Source organism: Falco naumanni, chromosome 1, assembly GCF_017639655.2.
Source record: "Falco naumanni isolate bFalNau1 chromosome 1, bFalNau1.pat, whole genome shotgun sequence".
Taxonomy (NCBI): Eukaryota; Metazoa; Chordata; class Aves; order Falconiformes; family Falconidae; genus Falco; species Falco naumanni.
This window is the reverse complement of record NC_054054.1, coordinates 117244170-117262846: the sequence shown is the minus strand read 5'-3', so window position 1 is coordinate 117262846 and position 18677 is coordinate 117244170. Positions and strand designations below refer to the sequence as shown.

Below are 18677 nucleotides of genomic sequence, written 5' to 3'. Positions count from 1 at the left end.
CCCAGAAGTCAAACAAAAAAATGCAGAAACGCGCTCGTGAAGTGTCAGCTGCCTGCCCTGAGACAGCATTGCACTCCCTCCCCTTCCCTTTGTAAGTACAGCAGCACAATGGTGGTTTGCAACCATGCACCCAAGAAAACACAAAGCAGTATAAATTGTTGACCTGTAAAGTCAGAGTGGAGTCTGGAGCCTGGCTGTCTGACTCGACACTCTCCCACTGTCTCCCTTGCTAGGATTTAAAAGCTTCTGCCAGGAGCACAGTATTTTACCTGCAGCAATATTCGCTAGACTAAATCTACTGACTGCAGTCCAATACTGTTATCTCATAGCACTTAGAACCCAGCTTCTGAGTTATAGCTTGTTTATTTAAAACAATCTTTTTATTTAGCAAAAAATTGTTTCCACTGTACCCTTCGTGTGTCCTCTTCCTAATGTGACAAACCCGGAGGAGATGAAATTATGGAGATCTGGCCCTCCACTTCGATAAACATCCTTTCCGTAGTGACCTGCCGAGGAAAATAAAACAAAGAAACCTTTACTCAGTGTGTAAGTGTGTATGTATATACACACATATAAGCTATACAGTCCAGCTGTCACCCTCATATATGAGCACCAAGGTCCCACCACATGGTTACATTACTAATGGCAATCAGAGGCTATAACAGAGCAGAACAGATAGAAGAGCGTCAAAGTCTTATTGCCTTATTGGCAAAGATAGGAAGAAGAACAATTGCATATTTTGGTAACTGCCAAGGAACAAACAGATTCTGACAGGCGAACCAACCAACGTGCCAAACCAGGCACCTCAGTCTCCGGGAAACTTGATCATCGCTGCTGGGAGCAGTGCGCCGGAGGAATTGGTCCTGCTCAGACCTACAAGACTAAGGAGCTAAAGGAAAGCAGAAGAGACGTGGCTTTGATTCCTCCCAGCCAGGCCCCTGACACCACCAAGTCCTGTTGGTAGAGGTTTTATCTCAGCACAAAAGCAAAGGTGCGAGTATCGCTCTTGTCCAGGCTGGACCAGGTCCCCGTTAACGGTATGATCGCAAACTTTGCCTTTTAGCCTTGATTTGCTCTGGTCCTGAATGGCATCCCTGGATAGTTTCTCAAGTGCAACTAGTCTTTTGCAGAACGCTTCCTAGGATCTTTCTCAGTCCGTGACAACAGAGCAGGTTCAGGAGACACCCAGCTTTTTAATATTTTAATATATTAATAAAGAAAAAGGCCTTCTGCCTCCCTGTTTCCATGCAAAGCTCTGAAATGAGGACATAGATAATTTTTCAGATACTCTTTATCTTCTCCTCCCTTTTTCATGTTGTTAATTTTTCTGTTCCTTTTATTTTTGAAAGAGGCAAAGATAAGATAGGTGTGGGGGGAGGGAAGGCAGCCAGCCTCAGGGGCTGGGAGTGCAGCTCCCTCCCTGTTAAGTCTCCATCTTCTCCATGCCTTTCTGCACGAGCCCGTGATGCATCACTGTTCTCCTGAGCTGTGGTGGCTGCAAGTCCAGCACGGCAGATGGTCCAGTGCAGGGCACCCGGGCAGGACAGCTGAATCAGGAAACTAGGGGGGGGGGGGGCGGCAAATGGGCATGAGGGATCCAGGTGGAAATGCAGCCTGGGGCTATATTCTGGCTGGCTCACATTGCTCCTGACAGATGTTACAGCCCTTTACTATTTTTCAAACACTGAGACCAAATGCCGTTTGTCCTCATCCACTTCCAGGCTCTCTGGCAACACTGTGAAAACTACTAAGAACAGAGACTTTAAAATCTCATCAGTCTGCAAAGTTTGTTCTTTCCATTTCAGTCAGTCATTCCTGCCCCAGTATCCCAGCAGCTACTAGTGGTTTTGCAGGCCACTACTGCTGTCACCCTGCATATGAGTGGGCTGAGGGTGAGCACCGCCGCAGGGTGTGAATCGTCCCAAAATGTGCAGCTGTTCTGCCCTGCAATGGATCCCAGCGGCTCCGAAGCCCACTCCCCATTCAGGGAGGACACCAGCATCTGCCCAGCCAGGACAGCCCAGCACAACTTTTGCCATCACATGAGCATCTTGAGGGTTCTCAGAGGAGGCTTATGTACAGCAGACAGAAGATGCTGAGACTTCTGAGAAATATTTATTCCTATCGAACAGAAAAAGCATCCCACTCTCTTTCCTCTCACATTTTTTCCGGTCAAGGTCAGTCAAATGTGTTCCCTGTACACTTCTCAAAACACTTATAAGGTGTTTCTACAGGTTTGGGAGTGTTAGACAGTTTTCTTTTTACAGTTATAGTAACGCAAAGTGGTAGTAAAAACCTTAAAAAAACCCATACATTGGCCAAGAGTTTCCAGAAAAAAAAAAAAACAAAAAAAAAAGAAAAGAAAGAAAGAAGGATTTTCTGCTTCCACAGCAAAGATCATGGGCTCATTCTCTCTTCTTCCTACCTAGCTCCTGCAAGCTCTGGCTGTGGTGTTCCTGGAAAAGGGTGGCAGACCTTTGCCTCTGAGTCCCTGGAAGAGATTTGTGCTTCATGAGATGTTTGTTCTTGTCCTGAGAAGCCTGCAGAGATGGTTTCTGGCTGCAATACCCAATTTGCTTTCTTTTTCTCTATCACTTTTCTGAAATGTGCTGCATTATTTTCTTTCCAGTAAGCCAATTTTTGCTCATGTGCCATCAATTTCTATGCTCTCAGGGCTAGCTACTCTGGTGACTTGATGCTCTATCAGTGCCATAAATTTACCATTTTAAATAAGAATAAAAGAAACACACAAATAAGTGCTATCACCTCTAGCTGAAATCAGCTCTTTTATATGTCCCCTTGGAGAATCTGTTTAAGACAGAGATCAAGAAGGGGAAGTATATATATATATAAAAAAAAAGTAAACATTTACTGGCAGATTGAAGATCATTCATCAGCCATTTGCTCTCTGAACCTTGCTCTGCCCCTTCTTATAGTAGGCAGCAGTTAAATTAAAACATCCCTGTGATAACAATCCATTAGCATTTGAACAGGAGTTATGTTTTCCCATGAGAAACTTGAATTTGTAGACTTCAAGTAGCCCGAGTTTTCTCTTTTTATGGATACATTATAGGATGTTACATTTGGTTTATATGGGTGTGTTTTTTTTTTTTTATTCCTGCTCACTTGTGATCATTTCTTTTGGCTTCACAGTGTAAAAATGAGGGTACACGGCTTTTACTTTTAGAAGCGCCTTGGGGGCTGCCGTAAGCACTGCTTGACTGAGATGTTTCACCCGAGAAATGAATGCTCCCTTGCACCTTACCAAGATGCATCTGCCCAGTAGCCACAGCAGATCTAAATAAAGGCAAGAGCAGACAAGGCTGCCGAGCGATGGGAGCGCAGGCAGGGCCATGCCGGACCACAAAACCTCCCTGTGCCATGGGGCTCTTCTCCTGCTGCCCTTCAGCAGCATCCTTCACCCAGCTGCCAGGGGTCCTTCCACGGCTGGTGGGGAGGGACTGGCTCTGCCGAAAGGGGCTTCAGCCCCCGCTGAGCCGAGCTGCTGATGTCCATGCCTGTCTCATGGGCTAAGGAGCCCCTGGCACTGACCCAAGATGTTGGCTTTTAGCAGGCTGAACCTGGGTGTTTCCCTCTGCCCTACGGCGAGGAAGCTAAAAATGGCCTAATTCCTTGAAAAAACAGTGTAATTAAAAATAATAGGAAAAAAAAAAAGAAAGAAAGAAAACCAGACTGATTTTCATTTCATTTGACTTTGGGGATTTTTACTGCCCATCAACCCCCAGCTAACAAACCCTGCCATCCCAGGCAGAGGGACATCTCTTTGCCACCCCGCAGGGTTGCCCTGAGCCCACCTCGGCTGCACCAGCCGGTGGGCTGCGAGCCCCTGGGGCTGCCCAGTGCGGCCAGCATAGAGCCATGGGGCTGCGGCACAAGCACACCGTAAGATGGACATCTCCGGGCTAAATCTGCCCCGTGAACAAGGTGGGGGCAGTTTGGTGGCTCCCTTGTACCTGCTGCCTGCAGGCATTATGCACATCGCTCTCCCTCGGAGCAAAGGTGCCTTTTGGCGCTGTGCTTCCCTGGGAGCACACACGAGACATTCCATGGGCTTCAGCCACCAGGGACCTGAAATCCAGGACCCAGAGGCAGCACCCAAGACCTCAAAGAAGTCAAATGGAGCAAGAGCAGCAGGCCAGCGTTGCGAGCAAGGCAAGGCAGCCCAGCCCAGCACTCATGTCCTCGGGCTCCCAGCATGTACTTTCCCTTTTTTACAGCTCCTGCTTTGGGCCAAATTAGCTGCCGTCTGGTAGTTTTCCGTATCCAGGTGTCCTACCCAGCTAGGACATGTTAATTCTCTCTGGGTCTTGCTGGTAGCTGCATGAGATCACAACCAGTGTCATCCTTTGAGCAGCCACCGAGCAAGCCAGCAGCATGGCTCCGTCCCCTCCACGTGCCCCTGTGTCCCCATAAAAACGGGAGCTGTGTCCCTGTCTGCAACGGGAGCCTGCACAGCACGGGCGGTCTGTGAATGAAACACACCGTGCAGAAGCCAGATTTGATTACGATGGAGTCTCACAACACGCACTACTTCCAAAGCAAAGCAACCACCCACATACCTGATCTCATGGCACGGAACATGCAATCTTTTAATACAGTATTCCTCTAGAGATTTTGCATCTCTAAGGTCTGTTTCTCGTGGTTAGGGTAAAATTTAAAATGCTGCTTCAGAGCACTGTGTCTGACTCCCTGGAAGAGGCTTCTGCTGCTCCCTCACTCCCTGCTCTCGCTTACACTCATATCCGTGTGCTCTAATGCATGTAAGCCCTCAGATGCACACAAGCTCTCAGGCTTTTTCATTAAAAGAAATGAACAGGACTCCAGCAAGGCTGTGTGTTACTAAAGCAAATGAAGATTAACACTTACACAACTTAAAATTTCCAGAAGAAATTCAAACAAGGCGAAACATGACTTCCCCCCCCCCCCTCTCCTTCAGTTATAAGGCACAGCAAAGGCAAAGAGCAGATGAGCATTTTGCCTGCCATGGAATAAAGGCATATTCTTCAGGGCATACAGCTCAAAGAGGGAACATTTCATTACAATGGCATCCTGCATAACACACATATGGAACAAACTCAGTCACAAACAGCAATTACAACCCCAGCTCTGATTTAACAGAATTATTAGAGCTGAACTAAAACGCTGTTATCCACCTCTTGGAAACATTATTACTGAGTGCAGATTACATCACCCTGAGAAGGGCAGACAGGGACTGTCGTGGACAGCCTTTTGCATGATACACTGTGGGATTCTGACCTCATCCTTGTCACAAAATTTGTTGGAAAAAAAACTGCACCCAGAGAGGAGTCCCCACATCCAAACTCGTAAGCGCAAGCATTATTCTCAGACAGATCTCTGTGGGAAAAAAAAACCCCACAAACATTTTGGGGAGGAAGAGAACCCCTACAACCTACTTGCCTCTGATGCTGCTCATTTCTGCTGGAGTGATTCTTTTGGAGCCATTTTACACATATCAACAGACCAAGACACAGGGCATGAGCTGCCAAAATGACTGTAAAGTGTTTGCTGAGCACATGGCAGACTGCTCTGCATCGCTCCGTCTATCCTGTCAATCAAATACAAACTAGTGCTAGGGGAGGCACGGCTCCAGACCCGAAACGAGGAATTCCTGCATCCAGAGCTGCGCAGGGCAGCCAGCAAGCACACAAGCCATCTCAATTTGAGAAAAGTCTAATTGCAGAAATTGGCAGGTATGGGACATGGCTGGGGGCTACACTGTGTGCAGGCAGCTGGGCTTCTCAGTATCGTATCACAGCATGGACTGCAGATTAACAGAAATTACAGTCACAAGAAGGGGCACCCAAGGGATGTCACTGAAACATTACCATTTTCTTTTTCTAAAAAAAAAAAAAAACACCAAACAAACAGAAGTCTTCTGACACTTGTCTGAATAAAGGCACAGCAATGACCACCACCATGTGTTTTCTGGTTTAATTCTGTAGTTCTGGAATCACTGTCTATCTTGAACATGTAAACACACATACAAAAAAACCCAACAACCAACAGCTGGAAAGAGTTCAGTGGTACTTAAGGTGAGCTGTCAGCATTGGACAGCCAGATATGGACAAGATGTAGTCCAAATCAATGCAGGGAATAATAGGGTTTTCTATGCCCTACAGATATTCCTTGCCTTAAATTACACGGGTGGTCTGAGACCTGAGTTCCACTCAGTCTGTCCTAATAACATGACAACCTATCCATAATTTCATCTTCTTTCAAAATAACTGCCTCCTCTTTCTTTACCTCCTTTTCCTCATGCTAAGCCTTTGTCAGATCTTTCCTGCTTCATCCCTCTTCCTCTCCATCTCACATGACTGCTGACCACAGAGACCCTCCTCAAACCAGCCCCCACGGGATCATCTGGCCACAGACTGTGCTAAACAGGGGATGGTCTTGTCCATTTTCTCACCCGGCTCCCTGTCCATGGCACAGCAGGAATGGTTTTCTAGGTCAGGGTCTCTGTGATCCCCAAGGTCCCCAAGGCTTTTGTGATTTTTCTGAAAGTGAACCTGAGCAGACAGAGCCAAGTCTCACCCACTATGAGCCAGGTGGTCCCGTCTCTGGGGCTGCTCAACCAGCTGCCCTGGGCTCCATCCAGAAAGGACATGGCTCTTGTGTAACGGACTGCCCATACATCAGAAAACATGGGATCGCTCCCAAGCCAAGGGGGAACTTTGGGGTCAAAAGAGAAGAGGATCATTCCAACTGAAACATGCGAGACCTGTATTTTTCCTTTTGATTTATATCGTTGTGAGTTCTGCACTATCAGCTTTCAGAGCATATTTGCATCACAGCTTCCAGCCTTCTTTACAACCAGGAGGGGTAAAAGCTTACTACTCACAAGCGAATGCTGGAGCTCTCAAGTAAAATTATTGGCCAGGAATGGGGCTTTATGGAAAATGATGCATACTGGAAGATTTCCCACAACATCACAAGAATGGGGAACCGTTCCCTGGCATGGGGTTTGTCAGTCCAAACTAGCAACCCTGCCAAAAATATGCCCACTTACTGCACAGCAGACCAAGCCAAATCAGTGCAGGGAGCTGCATGGGTCCAGGTCATGCTCATGTATCTTTCTGGCATTGGAAAAGATGTAGAAAGTGAAGCTAAAAGCTGTGCTGGCTTTCCTCAGCAGTGACCAAGAGAACACCTCCTGTTGTTAATCATTTACTCTGTTAACTACAGCAGTTGTCTTTGATATTGCAGCTCCCCTGCAAGGTGTAACAACCTGAAAGAGGCTTCATGAAACATCATTTTTAGGTTCTGTTAACTAATAAAAAAAAAAAAAAAAAAAAAAGATTATGTGAAAGTAAGATACATGACTGCAGTGCTAGAGGGTCTCGCTGGCAACATGCACCAGGGATGACAAAACCAGTGATGATATCATATTCTATTGAGATGTATAAATAAAAACACTGTCAAAGAAAGAGGATTAAATTGATAGGAAAATAAAATACAGCACCTCTCCAGGGCTCTAAATGCACATGCTGGTGAGCAGAAAACCTACTGAAGTACCTGTGCAGGAACCAGCTCTGCCCTCACGGTCTGCTTCTCATCAACACACGGCTGTGCCAGGTTACATACACATGTCCTCAAGCATGCTCTGAAGCCCCACAAAGAGCAAACATTTAAGCCCCCCAAAGCCAAGAAAGGACACTCCCTTCCTCGGCAGTACAGCAGAGGGTAGAGACCCCACAAATGTTGCCCTTTACGCAATCAGGGACGAGGGGCTCACACAAACAGGCTTCCTGGATAACTGTACCCCCCATTCCCTCTGCTGAAGCTGTCCTTCTCTGCATGGAAGAAAAGAAGGAAGGAAGAGAGACTCTGATTCTTTTCCCTTGAGGACATAAGGACCCCTTTTCATCACATGTGCAATTTACAGCAATGCCATCACGTAAAATACAGTGAAAGCACAAGCAAATCAAGACAGTCTCTATAAAAATCTCACCCAGTCACAATCCTTACCCAGTGAGTACGAGAAAGCCACTACTAAACCTTTAAGAAACCAAACAGGCTTGGGGCTCCTCTTCAGAGGAGTCTCAGATACTGAAAAGCCCGGCGTGACTGCACATCGGTTGTTCCCACCAGGATGAGGGAGAGCCGTGCTGCTGCACCGCGGCACTCGCAGCGGTGAGGTTACAGCTCCAGCCCCACGCAGGGCTGGTGCCAGGTCAGACCTGAGCAGAGCAGGAGGCACGACCGGCTTCCAAAGAGGTGCTCTAGGGCAGCCATGTGTCAAGGGGATCCTTGCAGCTCAGGCTGTCAAACATTAATGGCAAGTCAGCCCTTAATCTTTCTTCTGCATCCTTGAGCACACCCTATAATTGTACAGCCAGTGAGAAGGAGCTCAAGTTTTTGTATGACTCAGGGGAAGGAGAAAAAGTTTCCTTCTGGGTTTTTTTTTTTTTGTTTGTTTGTTTTTTACCAGGCCATGATTCAGTTCACTTCTCCTAGTACTCACACATTCATGCTCTCAGGGAAACATGATAGAGACTGAGGACTGTTTTATCATTCTGCTGAATTCTGTAGCGAGGAAACAATTACCGCAGGTTGATTTAAACTACTCCACACAGAGAATATGAGTCATGATTAAACGCTGTAGGTTTTCACAGTAATGTGTATACAGCTTTATCTAGTTTAGTGCTTAGCCTGCTCACCCAGCTCTCAGAAGCAGCAGCTTTAATTTCTCTCCCTGCCAAGAAGCCCTCCAGGCCATGCTTATTCCCTTCTGGCAAGCACCTCAACCCAAGGCTATGGCTTTTCTGATCTCTTCCAGGTGGGACTTACAGTCCATCCTTTATCCACATTGCACCAACAACCGAGTGCTGTGTCCCCAGATCCCTCCACGCTGGCAGGTCTGTGAACCAGGGGAATTTGTTGCTATCCAGAAGTATTCATTTGTACGTAACCCCAGTCCCACCTGAGGGAGGACTGAGTATCTCCAGGCTTCAGCGCACGAATCTCTGTTAGTCTGTTGGGAGATGGCTAGTCTTTGCCAATTCCCCCTGTTTCCACCTCCTTAACAACAGTAAAAAAGAAAAGGAAAATTAAAAAAGAAAAAGAAAAAAAAAAAAAAGAGGAAAAACAGCGCTTCCCTGGCAGAACTCTCTGTGCTGTGGTGGTTGCAGCCCAGTAGCTATGACTTGCTGTTACCAGTGAAAGTCCCCGGGGTTTGTGCTGCCCCGGCTGCGCGGGGGTCCCAGGGCTGGGCTGGCCGGCCCCCAGCTGCCTGGGCTCGTTTGAGCTGTGAGAGCAACACGGTGTCTGTCACCCACCCCGGGCTGGCCCTGCGCTGGGACCAGCCTGCGGCAACAGCCTGACAAAGCCAGGTCCCTGTAGATAAGTTTTATGTATCCATTTTAAGGGCAGAATAAATGAGCCTGTATTCATTTGAATTATGAGCACTAGTTCTGTTGTAACTGTTTCTTGCGTTTTGATTAGTGTTCAAATGTTAAATAACTAACAATACACTTTCAGCTCCGCATACGAAGTGAGCTCCCTTTGGCTATGTAGGATTTTGAGTGTAACGCTGTATCCATGAAGTGTGGTCATAAATCTTCTCCCTTCTCCCAGTACTAATACCCAGATCAGTATGGAAGAAATTCAAAAGTTTCCAGCCAGAGAAAATGCCTGCTTAGATGCACATAAAGTCTTTTGGTTGACACATTTAGAGAAACCATCTTAATTAAGTATCTCATAAATATCTTGGCTGCTTTCCCTGTAACAGTGTTAAATTCCATGGCACGTGAGCTCTCCCCAGCAGCGTGGGGCAGGTGAAGGCTGGTTCCATGAACCTCAGCCCCACAGAACGTCCTGCTGGTAGCACAGCACCGGGCTTCACCACTTGCTTGTACTTTGCTGTTTGCTCCCACTGCCCCTCGTTGCTGAGTGTCGTAGGCAATGCAGCACAGGGGCAAAGCGTGCCCATTTTCTTATGCACAAGCTGCATTTCTTAATTGCTGTCAGAGCTAAAAGCTTCGCTGTCTGTGACAAGTTTAGTACTCCTCCTCCTCCTCTCTGTAGGAAACTGGCTGTCTCTTGCCCTGTTCCTCGTCAAAGCTACGTTGGATTTTAGCCTGTCGGTGCAGCATCAAGTGCTGAAGTTATCATACCTTTAAGCTTCTCACAATAAATTGGTGTTATTAAGAAGTCATAGCTTCAAAGAATGTATCTTGTGCTCTGCTTCTCGGCTTTTAATTGAGGTGACCAGCAGAGGTGGCAGAGCTGCTGCAGTTAACCCCAGGTGACCTCAGGTAACTAACTCCAGGTATCTCAGGTGACCTGGATGCTGGAGGTACTTGTGGCTTGGACATTTTGCTGTGTTAAGAGAAAGGGATGAATCCCTGCTTCCTGAGGACAACCCATGTGCACTGGCAGCTCATGTGGAAATTTGAAATAATGGAGCAATAATTATAATAATAATAATGGAGAAACAATGGATGGCAACACCTGCCTTGGTGAATAAGCAAGGGCTCGAAGAAGACCTCGCACATAGGTGTCCTCCTGATTCAGGGTCCAATTCTGACCTGGGCCCACTGCTCCTGCATTATTATTCTATAAGTTACATAATTATTTATATAATTTGCCTTTCACTTTTATTCTCCAGAGGGTTTCAGTGGCCAGGGTACGGACAAGACACAGCTGGACATTTAGCTTTTATTTTAACTTGCAGATTACAGTGGGCACCTCCACTTCCAGCCACTGTTCTGCAGCCAAGGCTTCTCCTGTTTGCTGTATTTCCTACAGCCCCCTTTCTTGAACCACACTTTCACAGCCTTCCTACAGGAACAGCAGCAATTACCTACATGGAAAAGTAACCTGAGGGAAATGTCGAGTGCTTTTCCAATTCTCTGTAATCTGATTTAGCAAGTGGAAGCAGAAGGAAGCAGAGTTGTTGCTCTGTTACAACAGGTGCTCAGAAAATGATGTCAAGAACCTATACACTAGAGAAACCCACTTCTGCAAAGGAGATGAATATGTTGTTACAAAATTACACTGGAAATGGGAAGTCTCCAGAGGACAAGAGAACGGCACAATCTTTGAATCAAACTGCAAGACCTTTTAGCCTTGTGTTGGGATTTTGTGTTGCATGGATTCCTGCAACTTCAGCCCTTCATTTCCAAGTAATAACATCTCTTGAGATAACTGAGAAACTGGTTTATGCTTGCAAGCTTAACTGACTTGAAAACAGCAGTTTTAATTTCATATGAAGACAGTAATTTCAGAAATGTTTAAAATATCTGCATTTACAATTATCTTCTTGAATGAAGAAGCTACAAAACTTCAGATACGGTCCCCAAATGCATTTGGCTTATGAAGTTATTTCTCCACAAACAGAATTTTTAGAAATACTTGGCTCACATGTGCATCAACACTGCAGCCTGCAAGTTGTGCAATGACTTTCAGGGGAAAAGGATGATGATGACTAAGTTTTCCTTCTGAGTAAGGCAGTAAAAGGGAATGTACCTGCTGCTCTCCCAGCTAACTTTGAATCCTTAAAGTACATGATCTCAGGACATCTTTCGGAGACCAGGGCTAAAAGGAGAGGAAATAACTGTATGTATGTCCTAATCATCTTCTGCAGGACCTGGTCCTATCACTAAGAACAGAAAGGGCAGACCACAGACTTGACATTGAAGAATGAGATTTTGGTATTTGGGGCTGCAGCAGTTTGGGGCTGCTTCTGCTTGAGGTAGGAGAAAAGCTTCATTTGAAAGATGCAATAGCATACAACTTACTAAAGAACCTTACTGGAAATTGAAACAAGGAGAATTTATGAGGGGAGACAAAATGGTTGGCCACGTGGCATGAGTGATGGAGCACTCCGCTTTTCCCAGGTGTACAAGAAAAGGAAAATGGCTTCAGGCAGTCCCTGCCTATGTGCTGAGCCCGTGAATTCACAGCAGGCTGTGAATATTCCTGCTCCCGAGTGCTAGGGGATACGTCTGCCTCAGGTGTAAACGTGCATGTAGACTAACCCTCAAAGATGTTCTGCTTTCTAAGCCCTATCCTATCTTTTTATGTGCAGCCCCAGAACTGATTTTCTCACTGGTATTAAGCAGTCCTCACTAACGCAAGAACAGCCCTTAGTCTGCTCCTGTCCATTCAGGGTATGGCTATAGAGAGATCAACTATTTGTCCTGGATCTTTTCTAAATGCAATCATACTTTTAAAGCTATAGAGAAAAACATCCTGGGTAAAAGGAGAATGGCAAATGGTACGGTACATTACGTGCGATGAGGACAGCAAGTTCCTATAGACTCCTGGTCTAATATGGCTCTGTCATTAAACTGTTCCGTTGCTGCTTTCTTTAGAGCAGAAGGAGAATGAGCCACAGGATCCAATACGGAATCGTTAGTAGTTGTCTGTTTATTAATCTTGCCGCTGCTGGCTGTCACCCCTCCTGCTGTGCTCCTGTCATCAGCAGTGTTGCACTGAAGCTGCAGGACCACTGCTGCGTCCAGCTGCACAGGAGGGGGCCATCTGGACAGGTCCTGAGCATCCCACAGCGCATCCAGGGCTGCCCTGTGCAGACATGTAGAAACCTCATAAGCTCAGCAGGTGCCTTCCAGCCGGGAAACTGGGGAGAAGCGAGCACTTGGTAGAGTTGCAGGTGCATTAACAACCAGACACTTCTGCCACAAGCGAGGGAGGGATGAGACTGGTTTCATTTTTAAAGCCTCTTCTTTGTACTGAATTAAGAAGAATTGTTTCAGCAGTCTGTATCCACCCCCACCTCCCCCTGCAAGCTCCTCATTATCTCTGTCGGGCTTCCGTTACCTCTGGTCCTGCAGCACATGTAACAGTGTATTATAAGCATATATATCTACATATATACAAGTAACAGTGTGTTGCTTGAGAATGGAGCCCATGCTGGTGCCCTCCACGCTGGATCACGGGCCGAGGACATGTACAGCTCTGCGTGGAGTGCCGTTCCATAGCTCCCAGCACGATCTGTGTGCTCCTGGCACTGTGTCCCGGGAGGCTGTGCACACAGCTCCCCAAGGCTGCACATTCCTAGAGGTAGCTGTAAGTTGCACTGGTGCTGCCTGTTTACTTGTTTAAATGCTTATGAAGAGTGGCTTCTGGGTATTTTATCTGGTTTAATATGATAATTCCAACACTTACTCATAAAGATCTCCATAGCTAGGAGGAATGTTGGTAAATAGCACTATGCTCAAGCTCTCCACTTGAGTAGCATCCACTTTTATTGGGGTTAGATATGCAGGAATATGACAAGGAGACATTCCCAAAGTACAGTGAAGCATCCGATGGCACAACTTGTACCATCATTAATGACAGACACAAGGCCACCGATTCCCTGTGTCGTGCTTTGAAATTGTGCCCTGGAGTGCCTTTTAGCATGGCTTGCTCCAAGCCTAATCCACTTTCTAGCGACGCTGTGTCTCTGAACGCTGTATGCAGTCTCTGGAACTGAGCAGCTGCTCAGGAAGCGAACAGCATCATAGCCAGTCAAGCTATGCTTCTTCTGCAAGAGATTTGCTGATCTAATTTAGAGAGGGCCTAATATTCCCCTTCTAATTAATTTGTTCTGTTCGCCTGTGACTGAACTGGCTTTTGTTCTTTGGGAGCTCCTCAAAAATTAGATGCAATACCTGATGGAATTTAATTATATAGGCTGGGAGAAAGTGATTAAGGGCAAAGGGAGGGCTGATCACACCACACACATGCTTCAAGGGTATTAGCAGAAGGGAAGGTAGAGGCCGCTTCTTCTCAGCTGGAGGGAGAATTCTGAGGAGTGATTGTCTCCAGTAGGAACTTTAAGGTTAGAGATAAACATTCTTTGATATCTGAATGCCTTTGCAAGGGTCAGATGCGTATTGCTAGAGCTGTTCAGATCTGTCTTAGATACCATTGCAGTGAAATTAGGTCTGTGCATCACCCTTGGCCTTGTGCAGCAGATCTCGATTCTGATGCTCTTTAATCCCCTTGGGAGCTGTGTGCTTCCCTAACAGGGAGATCAGGCTGCAGGGGAAGGATCTGCCAAGAAGCTGAACACAAAGGTGCTTGCTCTGATCTCTGCCAGGGCCAGCTTGTCCCAGAGCCTGGGAGGCCCTAGACCACATTTCCCAGTTCTCAGTGGGAGAACCGAGTTACCCAAGATGCTAAATGCAAAGGGATCCAGAAGTAGGGGCTCTTAAGCCTAACTTCTACAGAAAATCTGCAAAAATTGCACAGTTCCACCTGTGCCTGGTCACCACAGCCACGCCAATCTCTAGTTCATGCCGTAAGAATAACTCTTATTCAGAGAAAAGTCATGGAATTACATGAAAGGGTGGCTAAGGAATGAAATAGCAAAGTGAAGAAAAGAGGGGAGAGGAAGAACCGGGGCAAGTAAGTATGCCTGATCACAAGGAGCTGTTTGGTTCGGCTCTTATAAACTGCTTACAGTGACACGGCTGAAGGCATTCAGTGCTGAGTGACCACCAGGCTGTAAAAGGCACCAAGTGCGGACCTCCCCAGGCACAGCCTGCATTTTAAGGTACTTGAATAGCGCTGATGTTCAGGCATCATGTGCCAGCCCCTCCTATATGGAGCTGGGTTCCGAAACGGTGGGGAGAGGCGGTCTGGGATCCAAGGTGTCCAGGAAGCCAAAGACACCCAAAGTAATAACCCCCATCAGTGAGGGAGGGTTTCCCAGGGCAAGGGTGGCTGCAGCCTCCTGGGGCTCTGCGCTGGCCCAGGAACAGGCCAAGTGAGTGACTTTAAAGGCAGGTCAGTGTCAGGAAGGTGACACAGAAGGTGCCTCTGCTCCCAGACAGGCAGGACTCTCCCGTGAAGGCATATCGGGGTGCAGGAAGGGGTGCATGTACAGGGATCTTCCCGGAGGAGATCTGGGCTGTATATTCTTACCCTAATGGCAGCATTCAGGCAAGTCCTAAAATAAATGGAAATGGAAGAAAATGCTGTCAAACTATTTTGCTTTAAACAAGCTGGTTAAAGCACTAGTACTTAGCAGCCTGTCAGATATGAGGAAAGATTTTTTTCAGACCCGATACACAAGTCTTGTTCTACTTAGGAAACACGCATCCTCACTTGGGAGTTGGGCAGCAAGTGGTCAGGGGAAGCAGCGCAGAAGCTGCTTTTGCTCCCAGCTCTGGTGCCAGAGGAGGCACCAGCTCCAGGGACAATGACAAGGAAGCTCATGAGACTACATCTAATACTTTGAGACCTGCCATGGTGGAGCACCCGGTCCCTGTCTGTTTAGTGATTAGCAGTAGCTGCTTAAGGAAAGTCCCTATGCTAATGAGCACCTTAGGGCAGTGACAGAGAAAAAGGACTTCCCTGCTGAGTGAGGACCCCTGAGCAGAACATTAGCACTTCTGTGGTGTGCAGCAAACGTGTTCCTGCCTGAGCAATGTCTCACAAATATCAGTCTTGTCAGACTGTCCCTGACTGTCAGCGATATCGTTTGTCTGATTGAGAAGCTGATGGGGGTGACTCAGCGCCCATCCTACTGTAAAACAGAAGACTGTCTCCCAAAACCACCTGTGATTTATCAATAAACTATCTCTCTCGACTCCCACAAGCCTTCAGGAGTATCATGCTGCTGCAGCTGTACTGCTGCTCTTATTCCAACCAGCTGGACACAGTAAGAGGACCTGCTATCCTACCTCTGAGCTGAGAAGTAGACAAGTCCAGGGCTGTACGTTCCCACACACATATCATCTCAGCCAACAGAGGGGTCAAAGCTACCCCACCTGCTGAGCACAGCCTCATTAAGCACAGCCACATAGTCCACGAGAGCCTGCAGTAAACGCTCCCAGATTTGTATGAGAGAGGGTTAGAAGCTGCTATGAAAACAGCCACGCATATGAGATGCTTCACAACTCACCCACTATCTCTGTTTGCAGCCAGCTGGTGGCTCCCAGACAGCCTGCACAGGCGGATGTGCCTGGGATGCTCCTGCCTCCTGACGCACCGAACTGCTGGTGCTGGTGCTGCTCGAGACGCTGAGCACTTTGGACTGGGAGGTTTGGCTGCTGCAGAGCCTGGTGCTGCCAGCTTGGAGGATGGTGTGAGTGAGTCCTTCCTGAGCTCAAGAGCAAAATGAAATGCTCTCGAAGAGCTTGGTTTGCATGTGAGTGTCACAATGAGAAACCAGAAATAAAGTAAGACACAGCTTTGCAAAGTCTTCTGACACCGCTGGGTCTCAGGTCCCAGAACGACAGTGTCAGGCACCAATTCCCTGCTAGCAGAATGCATCCTATGCTATTTTTCACTCTGCACTCAAAGCCTAGTTCAATGGCTTCTCTGATTTTACCCTGCAGCATGTACCAGTTTGGCCCTTTCCAGTATTTGAAAGGGTTTTCGATGTGTGCACAAGATTTTAATGTAATGAACTTGCTATCCAGGGAGGGAGGTGTGAAGTGGAGAGAATGTGGCAAAGTGGGAAGCCTGAGAAGAAAAAGCACTGAGTGGATTCAGAAATGAAAGAAATCATCCACTAATTTAAAAAGCTAGATTTGGTAGATTGCTAATGCTACATTAAACTGTCTAGTCTGAACTATGCATTTGTTTTGCTGCTTCCCAGTTTTTGTTTGTTCTGTTCATTTTACAGTTTTATGGCTGTTGACCTCAAGAACATGACAATTCTGACACAACCCTGACAGTGGTGATGATAATGACCAACAATGGTCTCTTGTGATTAAGCAGTACATCGGCATGCTGGCCTTTTTTGCTAAATAGCTTTTAAAAAGGTGAGTGATAGTATGAAGTGAAACAGGAACAAGCTTTGGAAGGGAAAGCAATATAGATTCCAGTTTGGTTTGGGAAATTTTTTCACTAGTGTTATGGCATGTTTTAGGAGGAAAACAAAGATTTCTTAGGTGGCTTATGGCAATTTGTGTACTGTCACTGGTTCTTATGGCTTTTTTTTTTCTACTCAGTGCAGTACTGTGACTTTTCTGTGTTCCTGCAGCCCACACACCAAATGCAATTCCTCCTATTTTGTAGTTGTCTGCATCTGGAACTAGGACTCCCAAAGCAGGAGAGACATGGTATACAGCCAGGCAGCCTTCTCAGAAGGTACCACAGCCCTGTCTGGCAGCCTTCCTCCATAACCAGGACCAGGGACAAAGACAAACCTGAGTGCAGGGTACTGTGCAACGGCACCCACACCACATCATCCCAGATCAACATCCCCTCCATGCTCAGAGAACTGGCAGCATGAACAAAATAAAACACAAGGTACCCGGAGACTAATGTTTCTGCATCTATTTTGGATTTAAGTAACATTCAGCTGCTAAATGTGTGAGATTTACCTCTCTGTGCCTGACCCACAAGTTAAAACGAACCAGAAGACATCAAGAAGACTTTAATTCAGCACAGGCTTCTAGCTTGGGAGATCTCAGGCAAAGCTGGCTGGAAACTGGGGCTGGAATTGCACAAGAATAAATTGTCTGATCATTAGACAAAAAATAAGAGAATCTATCAAGCCAATCAAACACTTCACTCTGGACTTCTATTATTTTTATACTATTTTTAGGTGAGAGCTTGTTGAAGTTACAGCTTGATTAAGAGCAGGAAATCTTGTCCTTTTTTGTTGGGAGAAAGTCAACATTAAATGCATCAGTGTGTTGGAAAGGAAACTCAAGAAAAAATACACACTGAAAAACAGAACCAAACTGCCTGCAGCCTTACAGGGATTGTCATCTTCTGGTCCAACCTGAAAGGCAGGAGCCAGCATAGACATGTCACAGTGCTCCACAGCTGGGATTTGGGGAGTGCAACAAGCCTAAAACGCTAAGGAAAACTGCCCTTGGTGTCCCAGAGGATCCTGGTAATACTGGACATTAACCAAAGATTTTAGAAGTATAGAAGAACTAGTGTTTTATAAAATTTAACTATGGGACAGGGGGATAATCTTCCTAAGAGGACAGATTATCATCCATCTGTGACTGGTTGGCTTTACATCTTCCTGTGAAGAAGCTGGCCATTGCCAGAGCCAAACACGAGCTGGGAGAGCAGATCTGAGTAGGCTGGAGGTGCCAACGGTCCCCTCGTGCTTTGGGAGTACAGACAGGGAAACCTAAATTGATCTGTAGCTCTGTCATAGACTCTTCCACAGTCTACAGATTCTGTCACAGCGTTATAGACTCTTCACAGAGGACGACTGCCTCTTGTGCTGGCTCTAAAGGGCTGCACTGCTCTAAATCCAAGGCAATATATTGCTAATGGGCATCACAAATAGGACGCTGCGGGAGATTCTCTATCCCCCACACTACCCAGTGGGAGTTTTTGTGTTGCTGAACTGTTTAAATTTGTGTCTCTTGATTTCTGTATGTTACTTGAAGGAGAGGAAAGGCATGGAAGTGGGCAATCCAGGCCTTAATATGCAAACGCTGCTCAGCTGTAAGTGACAAGATAGCAGGGACGGAGCCTGGCTTACACACATCACAAAGCTTCGTGGGATCAGACCCGGTGATACTGATAGGCTGTTGGTGCAAGCCATTGATTAGCCTCTCAAAATGAAATAATTAGAGCTGTAGATATGACATCATGATCACAACTGTGTCTTAAAAGCAAAGAAGTAGCTGAGGACTGTGGGCTGCTTCCTTCCCTGCACCGCTGCAGCCCCTGCAGCATGCTGCGCAGCGATGAGCCACCCC

At 46.7% G+C, this 18677-nt stretch overlaps 1 protein-coding gene across 1 annotated transcript in view; it reads right to left on the bottom strand.

Moving 5' to 3' along the window:
- Positions 1–18677, bottom strand: part of SHISA6 (shisa family member 6) — a 245721-nt gene that overhangs the window by 187040 nt on the left and 40004 nt on the right. Inside the window, 1 exon segment of the mRNA XM_040580616.1 lies at positions 411–506. Within this exon segment, the coding sequence (XP_040436550.1) occupies positions 411–506 (96 nt within the window).